This window comes from Prenolepis imparis, unplaced genomic scaffold, assembly GCF_030444845.1.
Source record: "Prenolepis imparis isolate NDT839.2.m4 unplaced genomic scaffold, iyPreImpa1.0 SCAF_9, whole genome shotgun sequence".
In the NCBI taxonomy this organism is placed as follows: domain Eukaryota; kingdom Metazoa; phylum Arthropoda; class Insecta; order Hymenoptera; family Formicidae; genus Prenolepis; species Prenolepis imparis.
The window spans coordinates 4,068,752-4,086,393 of record NW_028141167.1 but is presented as its reverse complement, the minus strand read 5'-3'; the positions used below and the strand labels follow the sequence as shown (position 1 = coordinate 4,086,393).

Genomic DNA, 17,642 nt, shown 5'->3' with positions numbered 1-17,642 from the left:
AACTTTTCTATTGACTTTTTATAGAACCCATTAGGGGATCATTTGGAAGATTAATATCTGTTTATTTTATGATCAAATTGTACTGAAACTTCCTTTAATAGGCCTTCATGCATCTTTTCATTAAGGAAATGTTGACTCCAAGTTCATCAAGTTTGAATCTGATGACTTATTGATTCCCAGTTCTTCGGATTTAGCTTGCACAGGTTTTTCTCGATATAGAATGCTCCCTCCAGCGTCATTACAACCAAGATCGGCTGTATGATTTCCGCCATGGTTACGCTTTGTCTTGTATATCCCGTACGCGGCTTCCCCCTCTGTCCAACGCGGAGGAAACACGATAAAACTTTATCTCTCTCGCGCAACGCCGTTGATGCGATCCAAAAATAACGACAACGCTCTCCTGGTGGCGGTCAGTTTCCTTTCCATTCCGTATCCACTGATATCGTTGTCATTGTGACTCAGTCATGTCTATGATCAGCAGCCTTATTTACATAAACGATCGGTATGCAGGTGTCCTTTTTCATCGCGTGATTTTTTTCGATATGAAAATATGCGTTTTCTGCGATTCGATGATTGATGGATTTTTAACAAGAGCGAAGTCCATAAATATTTATCTTAAAATTTCTCAAGACAGCATTCGAAACAAATGTTTTGCTGTCTCTAATATATTTTTATACTTATATAAGTGTTAATAAATTTTAAATTAATTTTTCATTAACTATTAATTAACATAAGGGTGTCATTTTATATTTGAAAAGCAATATTCAGTTTTTATTTTGTGTACATTTGTCAATGAAATTTCAATATGTTTTCATAAATAGTATTATTTTTTTTATCAAGAGATATAGATCCCATAGGTTTTGCAAATCCAAAGCTAATAAAATTAAAGTTTGTGATGAAAATATCAAATAATTCTGAAAGTCACATTTTCTAAAAAATCTCGTCGACATTATTTTCTTTAAATATAAATCGATTTTAAAGCGTTTTCTCAATAAAATTATTATGTTATCCTGTAAAAAGATTAACATATTTAAAAAAAATTTTTGACATTAAAAAACTTTTGACTTATTCTAAATTTATTATGGAATTTTAAATCATTCTGTCCATAGATGATTGACGATTTTTTTTGTTAAATCTTTTTTGCACGTTGCATGGTCCATTCAACAATCGCAATTTATTAAAGAGTTAAATCGGATTTGACAAATTATGCACAATCCTCTTGCTCTGTATCCTTCAATTGTCACTTTTATTCTTTTAACTCAACACTGAACAATATTGCAATTATAGTCTCGGTAATTAGAATCCACGTTAATTAAATTATTTAAAGTTAGCGAAGATAACTATCAGATTCGATACGCTTTGTTCTTTGCTAATTAGCGCTCTTATCTTTCTATTTAGCACGCGTATGTTTAAGAAAAGTCGCTGAAATTAAACTTTCAATATTTTTCAAATATCAACAAATTTTTCCGCGCGTGTGCAAGAGATTTCTTATCTCGCGAGGTGGAATTTGGATGGGGATTAAGAGAGAGAAAGACGGGGCTTGGCGACAATTCGTCAAGATTTATTCAACAAAGGGACGCATTCTTGGAAACCTATATAAGAGCAATTTTTAACTAAAACTGTACATATATAATTTCTTTCTTAGAAGCGGTGCTTTGATTCCAAATATTCTAACAGCCAATAATTTCTTTATTATAATTTCTTCTTTTTCCTCATTTTTTTAATAATAAACGCGAACAATAAACGGTTGGATATATTTCTACAATGATTAAAAAATTAAGTACGTACGTTCGTTATACTTTCCGGTATATGTTTTCTTCTTTTCTCTCTTCGAGAAGACATATATATTTATGTATATACTTCTATGTCTCAAACAATTTGCAACTTATTACGCTAAAAACAAGCGATTAAAAAAAAAGACGCGAGCAAACGCGACCGGTGTTCTTCGCCACTTTTCGATTACTCGCGAAGAAATCGAGGCAAAGAGACAAAATTTAAAAAGAATAATTGTGAATAAATTGATCTCAATTATTTTCAGTCTTTCGCAATAGAGAATAAAATCTGAATTTTTTTCTCGCGGGCACTGATACATCATAAAACTTCATGTACGCCTATTTACAGAAGAGTTAAGAACGATTCCTCACGAAAATCGCAATCTTAAGACTTGCGGAATTGACAATTAGGCGAAGTTTTTTTTTCTTTCTCATCGCGCTTATAAGAGGAAATTAATTTATAATCGAGTTGATGAAGCACGGAATGCAATTTGCATTTTTTGTATCTTTATTCCTTCATCTTCTCAAATGATGTCGATCATCCAAAAACGATGACGCACTGAAAAGCACACGTTGTTTGACGAGGCGGACAGATTACAAGGTCGACTATACCAAGAGTCCTTGGAAACTGTCCGCATTTTTTTTTGTTTTTCTAAGTTAGCACACGCACACACTTGTCGACAGTCTCGATCTCGGTAGAAGAAGGATCTTCCGTTTTCTTGGCACTGACACATGAGTTCTCGAACTATCTTCTAAGACACTCTACTCGAATCAGTCGTACAATTAAAACAGGAAGAAGCTTCAAGCAGCCTTCTCGATATCGAAGACACTAATTTCCCTCACTTATCGAATAGAATGACGATTATCCCTCTATTCTCCATTCCACCTTATCGATTATCCGAGAACAGTTTCTCTTTATGTTTCTGATAACTTAAACGATAACAGGAACCCATTCTTGGCCGCTTTAACGCGTTGCCGGCTAGAGTTTAGTCTCGCGTGGAAGATCAGGTAGACTGTTGCTAGATGCTAGAAGTCCCAGGGCTTCCGGGATCTCTTTCCGCGGATCTTTGGCCAGAATTTCCGTGTGGTTGGGGCCTCTAAAAATTGGCTTGTTGCTGTTTTCGTAATTGTTGCACACGGATAACATGCTGTCGTACTCGTCGATACATTGTAGCATCGAGATGAGTCCTGGAGGCGGCTGTGGCGGACCGCTTTCCTCGATGTAGTTGATGTGAATGCCATCCATCTCGTTTTGATTATGCGGACTGGCCGACGATAGCTCGGTCGGCGTGTAATATTCGCTATTAACATCCTCCAGACTCGGCCCCGCCGTTAGATCATCAATCTTCGCCTTGAAATACGTATCCATGCCGCTGAGGTCATCCTTGTTAGGCTCGAACATCATGGAGTCGCTTTTGCCGCACGAGCCGCTCCGGCAATTGTCGAAGTTCAGATTCGGCAGGTTCTCTAACACTTTGGCTAGCGTCTGCTGTTGATACTTGTAGCTCTCTCGCAATCGCAATACTTGGTGAGCGCTGAACTTACGGATTTTGTTCCGTTGGAAGACGTAATTCTCGCGCACCCAGTTCAGCTGGCTGTTGGAGTAATCCCTTACTCTCTTTACCTGTGAAAAAGTAAAAAAAAATAGACGCGATTAGTATCTGTATTGTATATCATACGGATATCTCGCTTTGTTATCTCGTTCTTATCGCGACGATTAATTTACGCTCGTGACTTAAGCTCGATCGTGCTTTTTTCGGTAGAGAATTGTTTAGCCAACATCGAGACGCAAATCAAAACGATATAACGAGCTTCGCAGGTATAAAGTATTTTGTTACGTTGTAACGAAATCACGTAGATTAGATAGAATACGAGACTACGATAACAAAAAAAAATAGAAAAATAATCACAGAATATCGTACCTGATCATAATATTGATCTCTCAGCGCGGTCAGGTGAGTGGTACCGTAATCCCGTATATCGCGTATATGTTGCATTTGACCTTCGTAGCTGTCGCGGATCCATTCCACTTGCTGAACGCAGTTGTCTTTAATTCTGTGCACCTGCTGCGTATAGTTCTCTCTCAGTCTTTCGAGTTGCTGACTCTTGTACTGTTCGATGTTGTCGAGCATCTGGTAGATCTGCTTAGCCCGCGGTGTCACTCCTACACGTCTACAGCACAGGCACCACTTGATGCATCCGCACCTATGAGAGATACGGGAAAAAAGTTAATGAGCGAGCATGAAAGAAATATAGAAAGTCGTTGGAATTGCTAGAGGTGAAATTATCGATCGCGCTTGACCTTCCTGCGAATTGTTCGCTCTACTCAAGTTGACGTTTTCGATGAATAGTTAGCGTCACCCGCGAACTGTTAACAGCTCTACCGATCGACAATACTGACAATTTTATACAGTGTCGCAAGATATGATATATAAAAAGAATACGATATTATATACATGCTTAATATACTTTACATATTACTATCGATACTCACTTCAAGATTAAGTACCGCAGTAGTTGCAGCAACAGTGTGAACAGAAGAAACGCCACAGTACAGATCGCACCGACGAGGATACTGTAGATCTTGATATTGTGCAAGGTTACCGGATCCATATGCAACGTCACGTAGATGGTCTCGTTTGCGATCGGATTCACCGCCGTGCATTTGTACTTGCCCACGTCTTGCCGTAGCAACATCGTGATGTAGAGAGAACCATTCTCCAGAACACGTATGCGGCCGTCGTCGACGATCGGCTGGTCCGACAACCAGCTATGTACGGGCGGATGCTCGACGAAGGCATCGGGAAAGGCCGGGTCCGGCATCCAATGGAAAACCAAGCCGCTCGGAGTGACCCAGGTCAAGGAGGGCGCGGGATTACCGTTGAAATCGCATTCCAACAACACTGAGCTCAGGAGAAGATACTGTTGGGTATTGGTAGCTCGCACCAAGATCGGCGGACTACACTTGAGGTAACGCAACGTATACAGGCTGTCCTCGGTGTTTACAGTGCCGCCTACTTCATGGCCGCATTTAAGTCCGCTCTGGAAAGCCGCTCGCAGATGCGCTCTGCTCTCCGCCCACTTGAGAAACCAGAACATACGACAGTCGCAAGCCCACGGGTTACCCTGTAGGTGCAGCTCATTTAGTAGCGGCAGATTAGCTACGTTCGCTGGTAGGAAGGTCAGATCGTTATTCCGCAGGTCAATTCTACGTAGAGATGGAGTCTCGTTCAGAGTCAATCGACCGATTTCGCGTAATGGACTATTCCTGATTTCCAGAGTCTCCAACTCGATTAGACCCCCTAGGTTCTCATTCCGGAGGTTCTCCAGTTTGGTCCCGGATAGCAAGAGAGTCCTTAGTCTGCTAACAGGTCGCCAGATCTCTGCTGGCAGCGATGAGATCGACAGATGACTCAGGCTGAGCCATCGTAGATTGACGAGACCTTGAAACGCGATGTTGGTGAGACGTGTGATTGGATTGTTCTCGAGATCGAGGTATTCCAAGGCTTTGAGGTCGCTGAAGAGGCCACGCGGCAGCGTATCGATCTCGTTGTTAGCAAGATCGAGCACTTTTAATTGAGTCAAGTCGGAGAATAATCGAGACGGTAGCTTGGTCAATCGGTTGCCGGCCAATCGTAGCTCCTGCAGTTGTTGATTCGGTCGGAAACTGTGATCCGGTAGCGAGACCAATAGGTTACTACTGAGATCAAGTCGTACGAGCTTCATTGCGGGCGCGAACGCCTGATAGGGCAGCACGGAGAGCAGATTCGTCGCCAGACGAATCTCATGGAGACGATCCAGGCCGTTAAACAACAGCTGCGGCAGCGCGGTCAACCGGTTCCCGCTGAGATTCAGGTACTGGAGTTGATGCAACGGATGGAAGACGTCCGATGGCAGCTCGGACAGCCGATTATCACCTAGGTCGAGTCGTTCGAGGTTCGTGGTGGTGCGGAACACACCAGATTCTATGCTTTCGATGCCACTTGACGTCCAGACCAAACTTTGCAATCCGATGGATGCTTCCAAGGCGGACACTGGAATCGCGGCCGCCCGAACATTCTTCAGCAACACGTTCGTAACGTCTTGGGATAAGCCGAGACCGAGAAAACTGCGCTTCGTGCATACTAGACTGCTGTCGTAACTGTTGTCCGTGCATTCGCAACCATCGGGACATTTTCGCAAAGACGTGGCTGACGACGATGGCGACGACGTGATCGTGACTGATGACAGTATGTCCGAGGGTGCACCCGCGACCCGCACCACTGCTATCACCGCGACCAGAAAGATCAACCACCTCGAGCGCAGACCACCGCTTTCTCTCGTCATCCGCTTCCGCATTCCTAAGACCTGCAATGTGACGATTTTCACGGATACAGTGATCTTCCATGTCCCTGACTAAGGGGCTTCCTCGCGTAAAACTTCTCTTCGAGCGAGTCCTCTATGATCGTGGACCGACTCTAAACTATCTACTAAACTACTCAAAAAAACAAGAACTTTATTTATAATTCACGATCGGATTCTACTTCGTTTATCTTTTTTTTCTGTCCGCTCAACATCGGCAATAATTCCGATAACATCGTATCACTCGACCACGTGTTCAACACCCATAGCATACCCTTAAAAGCTCCTCCCCCCTCCCCCCTTAAAACATCTCAAATCTTCTTGTTTTTTTTTCGCTCTACTATCTACCTACCGAGAATCACGGTCGTGTTCCCCGCAGGCTACCCCGAATATTTCGCTTCCAAGGACAAAGCAGGACGGATAGTAATACAAAGAGAAGAAGAGGGCTCTTGGAGCCTAACCGTTCGCGAGGAATCCGACGGTACCGTGTTTCACGACAGGTGTGTCGAGGAGTCTCCTGACGTGGCCGACGATGATGATACTGATGGTGAACGATGATTCGAGGATGACGATATTAGCGGAGCGTCGTCGTCCGTCAATGCCGCCGTCGTGTAGCGCCGGTAACATAATTGCGCTCACCTGTACCGTACTGTATCGGCACTGGGACCGAAGGGACACCAAAGATCGCGGAAAAAAAATATCAGTCCATCAACGTTAAACTGACACCCGGTGGTCTCACGCACGCACGGAGGATATACACGCGAAAACGGTTTATTATTTTCTTTCGTCTCTTATTCCCTACCCTTTCTCTGTCTCTCTTTTTTTTCCTTCTCTTTGTCACGCCTTCTCTTTCTCCTTCTATCCGTCCCGAGAACCGAGAACCGTCCCCGTTCGTGTTCGGCGTCGTGTGCAGCAACGCTGCAGCGCGCACCACTTGTCACGCGTGTCACATGACACGTTCGTGCATATCGCGCTCCTGGTGGCCGGCCACATCCGCCCGCCGCGCGTCAGATGCAAAAAGCGACTGTGGAACGGCCGTGGGGCTCTACCAGAACCAGCGGACACTCCTCGTGGCGACCGGCGGTTCGAGCGAAACGGCAACATCGCCGACTCCCAGTCGGTCGGCGCCGACGCAGACTTCGTCGGCATCGCTCTGTGAAACGAGTAGGGTGAAAGAGGCAGGAGGAAGAGAATGGCGGGAGAGAGACAGGACAATACCGGGTGCGAGAGAAAGAGGGAGAATCGCTGTGAACGAGCAGTGGTGAAGGGTGAAGCAAGGGCAAAGAGGGTTTAGGTTTTAGGTATAGAGGCAGCCCCATTCGGCAACGACCCTGTCGAATGTTCTGGTGAGAGAGATGGGATTTTAGGATTTTTCGCAGATCATTCTATCGTTACGAATCCACCGAATGTCGTTCTCCGAAATGCACGTGTCATTGGCACGGCGACCCAGGTTTATTTTTCAACATCAGGGTTCGGCATGTCTGATCAATTTTTGAACATCTTCTCGAGGAAGGTATTTCCGGATGTGTTTCTGTCGAGTCGGATATCTTGGCCGTAAGCTCTCGTTTTCGTGTTATATCGCGATATCGCGATTAAAGGCCCAAAATAGTTTCAAGTATTCTTCAGTGCCAAATCAGCTGTTAAATGGTTGTCGTTGTTTCATCATTTATAACAAAATTACCACGTAGATCGAGAAGCAAGTGCGTTTTAGTTAATTGCGCGCCTCGAGTAACCACGTTGTTTAAGCACTTCCTTGAATATTTTCAGCCATTAGAGAGAAGAGTAAAGCTAATCATTCTATATATATATCTCACATTGCTTCTAACATACACTCACGGTCAAAGTTAAATAAATCTGACAGTTTTCATGAAACACGTTAAACATATACATTCACGGCCAAGGTTAAACAAATCTGATATGTTTAGTAAAACGTTTGATGATCAAACAACCTTAGAATTTATTATAGAATCGACAAGAATTTTTTAATTTTAGTATTATAAATCGAATATTAAAAATAGAATTAAGGAATCACGAATATATATATATATAGAATTTTTTTAAGATTTGGGCCAAATCGTAGAAGAAAGGAATTATTTTTGCTTGAATTATGAATAAGTATCTCTAGTAGGTAGTAAAGAGACATATATAGCACATAAATAGAACTTCTTGAAGTCGTCCACATTTTCACACTGAACAAAGTTCTACAATGTAGAAGCGAGAAAGATATTCTCGTATTATAAATAGTGTTATCGATTATAAATAGCATTACATATTCAGTAGCTATATTTTACGTTGAATGTTTTAACTTTGCTCGTTCAATTTATTTATTTATTTATTTTTTTTTCAAAATAGAGAGTAATTGTTATCGTTGTTTCGTTTCAGAGATAAATGTAGAAAGATAAAGAAATTTTTTTCCAACTGTCAGCTATGCTAACAGACCACTTCGTGTCTGCGGTAGAACAGGGTCTTAAACTTTGATTCCCGCTAATGGAACCGGTCGTGTAGACGGTATAATTTCACGAGCATCCGAGTCAGAGAATACTCCCACGCTCGCTCGCGTTTAATCAAATCTATTTCGCCACGGTGCCTCGATGTCTAGCTATCGCGGAAACCTTTCTGGGAACCGCAATCATTCCTCAATGAATCAATCATGTGGTAAAAGCTCGTAATGATTAAATGAAATTGCGTTGAGATAAAAATCAATATTATACGATCCGTATTAATCTATACTTCTAGAATTACTTAGTGATGCTATTTATTATAGCTTGAAAAAATTATATAGCTTAAAAAAAATTATATGCCGCCAAATAAATTATAATTAAAATTTCTGGTAATAATAAATAACGTTTGTTGACTAAAAATTGTTTTGCCGTTCTACATTAGAGGTAATGATACAGCGAATTGTGTATTGCTATCTAATGTCAAATATTTAATTCTGGATATTATGAACTTTTAAACAGAGTCATTAGCAAAAATTATATATTCTAAATATGTACAAAGCGACGTCTTATCGCTGTACTTTGCCTTATCGAATGCAGACTATGAACATTGTAATATAAGCTTGCTTCTAATGTAATGCAAGCGAGGAATGAACATGTTTTCATTTTTACTTTAGCATCGAGCTCTGGCTATGTCTTCCACTTGCTGAATTTGCTCGTTTATTTTATTTTATATTTTATGTGTCTTATAATTATTCTTATATTATTTTTTATATTGCTATGTCATATATCTTATATATTACATATTTACTATTTATTTTATACGGAAAATAGTCTATAAATAGATTCTTCGATTGCATCGTGAAAGCGTTTGTCTATAGAATATCACACAGGCAAATTTTTTCTGAACATTTTGTATAGTTGTTAATACGCGTTTGCTGTCGTGTTTCGTTGATCTCTGTGTTGAATGAAAAGGGTATCGTGCCGTATTTGAACGATGTACAAGGGATGGAGGCGGGTTTGTCCCTCTGGTCTTCACCGTGCAATATCGATCCATGACCTAACTTTGTTCTTCACTTTTGCCAACAACATACGAGCCATTTAGAGTCGAATCGGAAACATCGCTCAACGCTGCCTTCAAGCTTAGGCGGAGGTTTCGGGTTACCTAAATCCGGAGTCGATTTAGAAAAAGCTCTTCCGGGATCAGAGTCGATATTCATTTACTAAATATAATCTAAGTTTTCATCAAATGTCGAACACCTGCATATAAACTATACCATGTACTAGATATGATATAAAAAAATTCTTGATTTTTTTATTGTTCGAAGAAATCTGATAAAAATTTTTTGTTGAAAAAAGAAACGCTTTTTTTTCATTAGAGCGATTGCAAGTTTGGTTTATTCCGCGACAATAGCGAGCAATTACATAACACGTCGCTTATTTGCAAACAATCGATTCAGTGGCGGAGGCCGTGTGCGGATACACGCTTCGTTTTGCAAATCATAGGAGCCCGTTAATTGCGCACAATAGTGGGACGCGAGGAAAATAATTTCGCGGCCGAATCAATGAGATAAACGTCGCGTTGCTTACGCTGTAACGTTGTTTGTTGCACGAATCAGGAACAGCCATTTGTTAATAAACATTTGCCCGAGAGTCGTTATCTTTCGTGTCGTTTCAGGCACGTCTCACGAATATATTCACATATATTTGTCCGGTTAATAGATTCATCTTCTCTGTTATTGCTCATATAACGAAGGTCAATAATCCGATAAAACTATTTATATTGAAGAACTTACGCGATAGGGCACGCGTTATTGGAACGTCAATCGCGTTTACGCAAACCGCAGGGGGCGGAATGCGTCAAGCTTCGCTCTGTTTATATTTTTTTTTTTAACAGAGAGCTTGCGTATAAATACATGCTTAATTCTAATTTCTGCAATACTAATTATATATAGATATATAAAAATTGATGAGAGATTCAAAATTATTTTATTCCATTAATACAATTATTTTAATAAGTATAATATTCGATTATTATATTTTATTAATAAATATATTCGATAATTATATTTTACTTAAATAAATATATTCGATTAAATTAATATTTTCTAATTTGAGATTAATAGATGATGTATATTGTGTGTCTTTTTGAATTCTCCTATAAAATATAACGAAAATAAACGCAGTTTTTTTTTGTGTTAGCAACAGTATTACATTGTAAAACAGAAATTTTCTGTATCGATGTTGCAACTGCGTAATAATCTGCATGATGATATCGCATGTATTTCGAAAGCACTATGCATTTACTCGTGACAAGCTATTAGCTTATATCATTTGCACACAGAAGATATTACTTCAGCTATTTGGCTATTTAGAATGGTTTAGATTTTAGATAGTCGTCATTGTGTAACGATTATACACTTCATATTCGTTCGTATCAATACATTTTTTTCAGATCCGAGAGATGATTTTGATGATTTCTAAAATGTAAAAATTATTTTTAGATTTATTTACGATTAAAAAGCACTTGTGAAATATTATTTTATTCATGTCGCTAATCGTTAAACTTCTTTTTATTGTGGAAACGTCAAAGAATTTTATAAATGCGCGTTATCAATATCAAGACATAGGTGTTATTAATCTTGCTTTGCACTCAAGGTCGAAGGTGTTTGCAATATAATGGCGCCATTTTCAAGATAAATGTTTCATGTGCGTGTAACCATCTTCATTAAATATGTAGCGGCGTTCTCCTAGATTAATGCGCGACGTTTGTAAGAGAATTAATGAACAACCTTTGATCTATTCGTAACGTGAAAAAAGGAATGGGCCGCTTAAATTTTACGGGCTTTCCTATTCAATGTTGTTGATTACGTAGTATATCGATAACAAAGTTATCGATATTTATCACTTATCACCATCAGATAGACAGTAATACACAAAGAAAGATTTTTTCATACGATTGAGTCGCTAATTTTAAAAAGAACTTAATTTAAAAAATGTGATAATAATATGTGTTGTATGATAATCTCGCTCTTGAATCTAAAGATTCGTGAAATTTCGGAACATTATTACTATTCGAGACTTGATGTGAGTGTCCAAATATTTCGGAAGAAATATATGTCGTCAAATTCTGGCGCATTTTTCTTTCGGCATTTCCATTTCGCGAAGACATTAAAAGAAAGTGGAAAAGGGCTTTGAGATATCCCACTGTGCCAGCGAATGTTCCGGCTCGCTTGTTTAAACTGTCACGCACTGTTCGCCGATACGGCCTTGAGCATCGACCGCCGTCGTCGTCGTCGCTCTCGTCCTCGACGACATACATTTTCGACTGCGCCATGATCTATAAAAGATGATCAGGTCGGGCGAGAAATGCCGTAAAAGCCCAGCGTGAACTCACGTCAAGTAGACATTATCGAGATGCTTTCATGACGTTACCAAACGATGTCATGTATATTGAAAAGAGAACTTGGATGCAAAGAATATAATTATAATTTACTAATTATATTATTATATTCTTTGCATCCAAGTTCTTTGTTCAATATATGTAATATATTATTAAAATAATAATTAGTAAAATATTTTTAATGCTACTAATCTCGATTAAAAATCATCGCCTTTGAGAACGATATTATCAAACGATTAGCCATTCATTTTCGATATCGTATATAAATAATAATTTTACTGATATACATATGTATCTTAATGGAAAGTTTCAATGTATGTAGTACTAAATAATAATAAAATAATAGAGTATAATATAGCACACAAAGTTATATACTCTATTATTAATTATCATTTGATACTACATATCTTGAAGTTTATGAAAATTTAATTACAAATTTATCAAAGAAACTGCATTAAGACTTTATAATAAATTCATTATAAAAGGAACTTCTCTTCTGCTTCCTAGTGTAGATTGTAATTTAAGAAGGGTTGAAAGGTCGAGTGATGTCGACCGAACTAGACCGCGGTTGTAAGTCAGTTAGCTTGAGAGAACATGATCGCATACTCTTGTTACTTAATAATAAGATTGAGTCTGGCCTCGATTGGCAAAGTTTTGTAGGTTACGGGAAGGCCAACGTGAAAACTTGCTTCCCCATCTGTTCTTGCCTGCACATATCGTCGGTCATGGTCAGGGGGAGGCGGTATCGAAGGGTAGGGTTATCTGCTTTTTCGCCCTGATCTCTCTAATATACGTGCACAGAGAGAATTTTCTCTTAGAATTTACCCTGAAAATCATGGTAATGGTGGGGGACAACTGACTACAATAAATACTAACTATAATAAATATGGTATGGAAGGAATTTTATAAGAATTTCTCTGATTAATATTTATCACAATAAAAATAATAATATCTTTACTATGCAGTTTATATTTTATTGTGACAGATATTATTTTTATTGTGATAAATATTAATCAGAGAAATTCTTATAAAATTCTTTCCATAACATATTGTCCCACGATTATCATGATTTTTAGGGTAAATTCTAAGAGAAAATTCTCTCAGCGTGCCGAAGCGCTTCCTCTCACGTGTGCGCTATTTAATAACTGCAGAGTTTTACTCTGCAAAGATGACGCAAACGTTTTTTTATGAGTTTTCTATCGATCTCGCCGCCACGTCTCGTCTTTTTTCGACACGTGCAACGAGATCATCAAAAATTGCAGAAGAGATTCCAAGTATACATCTAAAGATGACTATTCTCAAAGAAATGCAATTTTGCACGAAAAATATAATTATTTATAAAAGTAATATTATTATTTTAATTTTCTTCTGTTTTTGTTTGTACGATATTTCTCTCCAAATATAATCAATTTCAATATTTAAATAGATCGGGAATGATTGCGTAAAATAAATGTCAGGTTTTAGAATAATATATGTTCTTTCTAAATGATAAGTGTACATACATTTCTATATTTATAAATTAATTTCTTAATTTCTAAATATAATTACTATATATGCAGTGTTTTATTTATTTTACATAAGATTTGAAAATAGAAACAGCGATATATGTATATACGAATAGTTTAAGAGGGAATTTATTTCTGAATGATCGTGGCACTGCTTTTGAAAGTGCATTGTATAGCTTATTGAGTATTGAAAGCATGTTCTCCGAAAAATGAGAGAACGGAATCAATTTCTGCACGTATTACGTAACGACATCGATGAGTAGTCCTCAGGTGGGAATCTCCTCGATGGAAAAGGGTGCACCGAGAAAAATCGATTGCTCTTAAAGAATCTCATGAAAACCTCGTTCACAATAAACCTCTTTTGTTGTGAAAGAGAATTACACGCGATGATCGGCATTGAGGCGTTTGTACCGCACTATTCAGAACGTTAAAGTTCAATTGTACTCGGAGATTTCTCTCCGCCCTCATTATTTCTGAGTGTCGCTTTAGACGTGGCACAAAATGATGCATTCAGAAATTATGAAGTCAGAGATGTCGGAGCATGATTGATGTTGACAATCATGCGATGAACGTTACCTAACATTATATACTTGATTTTCTCTTTACGAAACCGTTTTTTTTTTTTAGTTGTCACGACATATAAATATAGATGACCCGTAGTATAGAGTCTGAAAATGAGCGTTTTAATAATATATGAGCTCAGTTCGTGTAAAAAAAAAAAATAATATTCGTTACATAACGCAAGCAATGCGTTGGCAAAAGCAAGGGGAAGAAGGGTATCATCTTGGTATACTTGGTACTAAAGTGCGGAACCGACACACTTTCGTACAGCGAGAAAGAGAGGTCGTTTTACGAGTCAGGGCAATAGCGGTCGCACGCTTACGTAGGCCGTACCGTGCGAGATATCGCGTTTCTAGTTGCGAGTGTAACAAGGCAATTCTCTTGTACGAAACGAAGAGAGGGAGATGAAACGGACGGCGGGGTAGAGCTTGGCCTGCTTGGCCGAAGTCGAGCGGAGCTCCCGATCAGCTGGGAGACGCGCGATGTTGCCGTCTCGCGGACGCATGACCCCCGGTTGCTGCGCTGAACGAATCCGCAATCCGCAGATCAATAGTGGCCAAATCCGGCAACGTCGCAACTACCGTCGACTCTTTATTTAAACGTGCCCGTCGCTCGACGTGCATGTCGACCGCTTCCCTCGGCTTCTTTTCTCTCTCTTTCCCCTTGCACTCTGCTACTCTGCTCTATCGTTCTCCTCCTCTTGCTTCTTCGTTCTCTCCTTAGCAGTATCATTCTTCGCCTTCGCCTTCGGCATTTTACCGATCAGACTGACATTTTCGAAAGGAGGTATTTCTAAAGGAATGTATGGGTGTAGTAAAATCTTGTGTGAAAAGATAGAGAATTGTTAAATGAGTTACTTTCTCTAGCTATTATACTCGGGGCTATAAATACTTGGCGCTGGATATATAAACGCGCACGCAGGGAATCAGGGCTGTAGATACCGAGACCATTGCACCTGGGTGTTACCCTTAAATAATTTATCGTAACTCGTTATTGCGTTATGTCATGGTAGTTAAAAATAAATAAAATCTGTTAATATTGGAGATTGATATGTCATATAAAAAGATTGATGAAATTATATCAATTTAATAATATTTAAAGATATAATGTTGATAAGATAGAAAATTTGAAGATATAATTTGATGTGTATTGTTAATCTTGGATGAGTCGCTACGTATGAAATATTCAATTCGAAATCTTTATGCTCTATAAAGCCAGTGGAGAAAATACAACTAAAGTTTCTAACTGCATACGTTCTTTTTTACATATATTATTTATTTTACATTATATTATTTTCTCAAAAATATCCTGCAGATAATATTTTCTTAATTCGTCGCTAAATTAAGAATGGAAAGCATATGTGGGCGATTACTTCGACATTGAACCTCGACAAAGTGACGCGCGACATTCGTTTTGTTTACTCAAGAGCCATTGTTTATTTAGCTTTTGGTTGGTCGATGATAAAGTAGCACCGCATGAAGGATTCCGTGGAAAGGTGAAAACAAGAAAGTCTCTTGGACTACTTTCACGCTAATATGACTGATTGCTTTCGCTTTCTTCATCTCTCAACAATAAAAGAAAAACTTGCCATAGGCAAATCGACCTCGACAAAAATAGCCTTCCTAATTACACCGATGTAATCTCCTGTTGTTTTCCAAGAATCAAACTGCACTAACTCGTTCCACAAGCATTCACGTGTTGAATTTAAATGTAATCGGATACGTTTGCATTACAAATTTCTTTTAGTCGTAAAAATATTATTATATAATCACATATACATTTGTTTTCGTTGTATGTAAAATATTTAAAAATGTTACATTTATCGGTTTAAAAATTGTTTCACGAAGCCTCGATCAATCTCTATTTTCTATATTTTTTTTCTATGAATTTTTACACATCTATGTGAAATCCTCATGTTTTCAAATTTTTAATTTTTTTAACTACAACAATTTTGAAGTAACTCATTCGTGAACATTTTGCGATAGTGAAATTGGACGATCAACGACTGTCCCATCCTCTGGTAATTAATTTAATCGTTTTTGTCTACACGGTCATTAGTGCCGGACCTTTGAAGCGGTTTACAGGCGGCTTGCTAATTATCCCACTGTTTAACATACCCATCGCTTTTTCTTTCTTCTCGCCTATCGGGCACATTCCTATCAAAGTTGGTATCAGCAGTTGGATCGAATTCATCGTAGAGCGGATAAGTTTCCGCTCGGTCGTCTCTGGTATCCATCGGAGTATGGCACCGCATTGGAGAAAATCAAAGGTGCGCTGTTTGCGTGACAATTAGCGCTTTTGGATGACGAAACAATGATGAGATCCGTATCTCGAATATATGAAAAAAAATGCATCACTCGTGACTGTTGGTTTTCGCGTAATTTTACACGGGCATGCATGACGGAATGATATTTAATTAAATGCATGATTGCATGCGATCACGTGCGCGCGTGTGCGTTCAATTCGTATCTTTTGCCGTCAATCAAAGCTATACTTTATGCATTGCATCGAATGAAATAATTTGATTATCCGCGGATCGATATTTATAGATGTAGAGACATAAATTTAATTTTAATAGGCTTCTAACTCCTCGTTCAATATTATCACACATATAAACATTATTGCAGAATTTAATTTTTTAATTTTTCAAGTTTTTTATGTGTCTTTATATTAGTGATATGAAGAAAGCACTTTTAATAAATAGATTTCTCAATTTTTTAAAGTCTTTTTAATTTGAAACATAAAATTGCGATATCTGTTCTGTTCTCTCTTTCTCAACAATATCGTGTTTCGATTTCATAGTCTTTTAAATTATTCCGCTTTCATTGGAAATATGTGAATATTCCACAATTGCGATATCTCGGCTAGTTATATCGATTGCTCCTTGACCCGAGAGAGAAAGGATTATTTATTGATAGAAAAGAAATAGATTTCTTCTTTGCTAATTAAAAAAGCTTAATTTTTAAATTTTATCCAAGAGTTTTTCACGTCAAGTGCAATTATCATATCTTATGTTATCGGGAGAAAGTTTAATTCGAAATGTGATAAACACACATATATCGAAATGTAAAATATAAATCACAGTGGCGCTAAATAGGGTATTCAAAATTTTAAGTTTGATGACACATATTTGTTGCTTTTGCTTACGAAAAAGTTATCTCGACATGCCATCGGAATATTTGAACTTTTGCCATGGGCTGGGAATAGTATAATCTTTTATGTATACGAAAATCCGATATAGATCATTATAGCGGCAATCTCATTGACAAATATTTTGATGAAGAGTTACGTTGAGAGTTGCGGAGGTGTTGCAAGTACATAATGGATACGATACGGGAGTGGCAAATAGTATTGTTCGCTCGTCGATCATTAATGCAAACGCCAAATCATCAGCCTCAGCATATTCACCTACGCATTTTACGTAGGCTAGACATGCGTGGTGCAACTTTTTCTCGCTTTTATATAATATTTACAAAGTTTTGCGTGAGCTGAAATCATTAAGAAACGTATCTCCTTTCCCTAATCTGTATTCAATGTACATTGCATCTAAAGATGACTAGAGTTTTTGTATATTCAATGGATAAACAATACAATGTTTTTGCATATATTACTAAAATAAAAA

The 17,642-nt window shown here is 38.4% G+C and overlaps 2 protein-coding genes across 3 annotated transcripts in view; one reads left to right on the top strand and one right to left on the bottom strand.

Annotated features, from left to right (window-relative positions):
• The window catches only part of Ndf (Nucleosome-destabilizing factor), a 37,172-nt gene that overhangs the window by 9,917 nt on the left and 9,613 nt on the right, over positions 1 to 17,642 (top strand). The gene's annotated exons all lie outside the window — the stretch shown is intronic.
• Positions 1,541 to 7,163, bottom strand: LOC145940278 (uncharacterized). Of its 2 annotated transcripts, none has more exons than XM_083045200.1 (4): positions 6,599 to 7,163; positions 4,267 to 6,119; positions 3,695 to 3,977; positions 1,541 to 3,396 (listed from the first exon to the last, which is right to left on the bottom strand). In XM_083045200.1, the coding sequence occupies exons 2-4, from the start codon at positions 6,108 to 6,110 to the stop codon at positions 2,752 to 2,754; spliced, it is 2,772 nt and encodes a 923-aa protein (XP_082901326.1). In that variant the 5' UTR covers positions 6,111 to 6,119; positions 6,599 to 7,163; the 3' UTR covers positions 1,541 to 2,751. The 2 variants fall into 2 exon arrangements, with proteins under 2 accessions (XP_082901326.1, XP_082901325.1); XM_083045199.1 differs by having other exon boundaries at positions 6,466 to 7,161.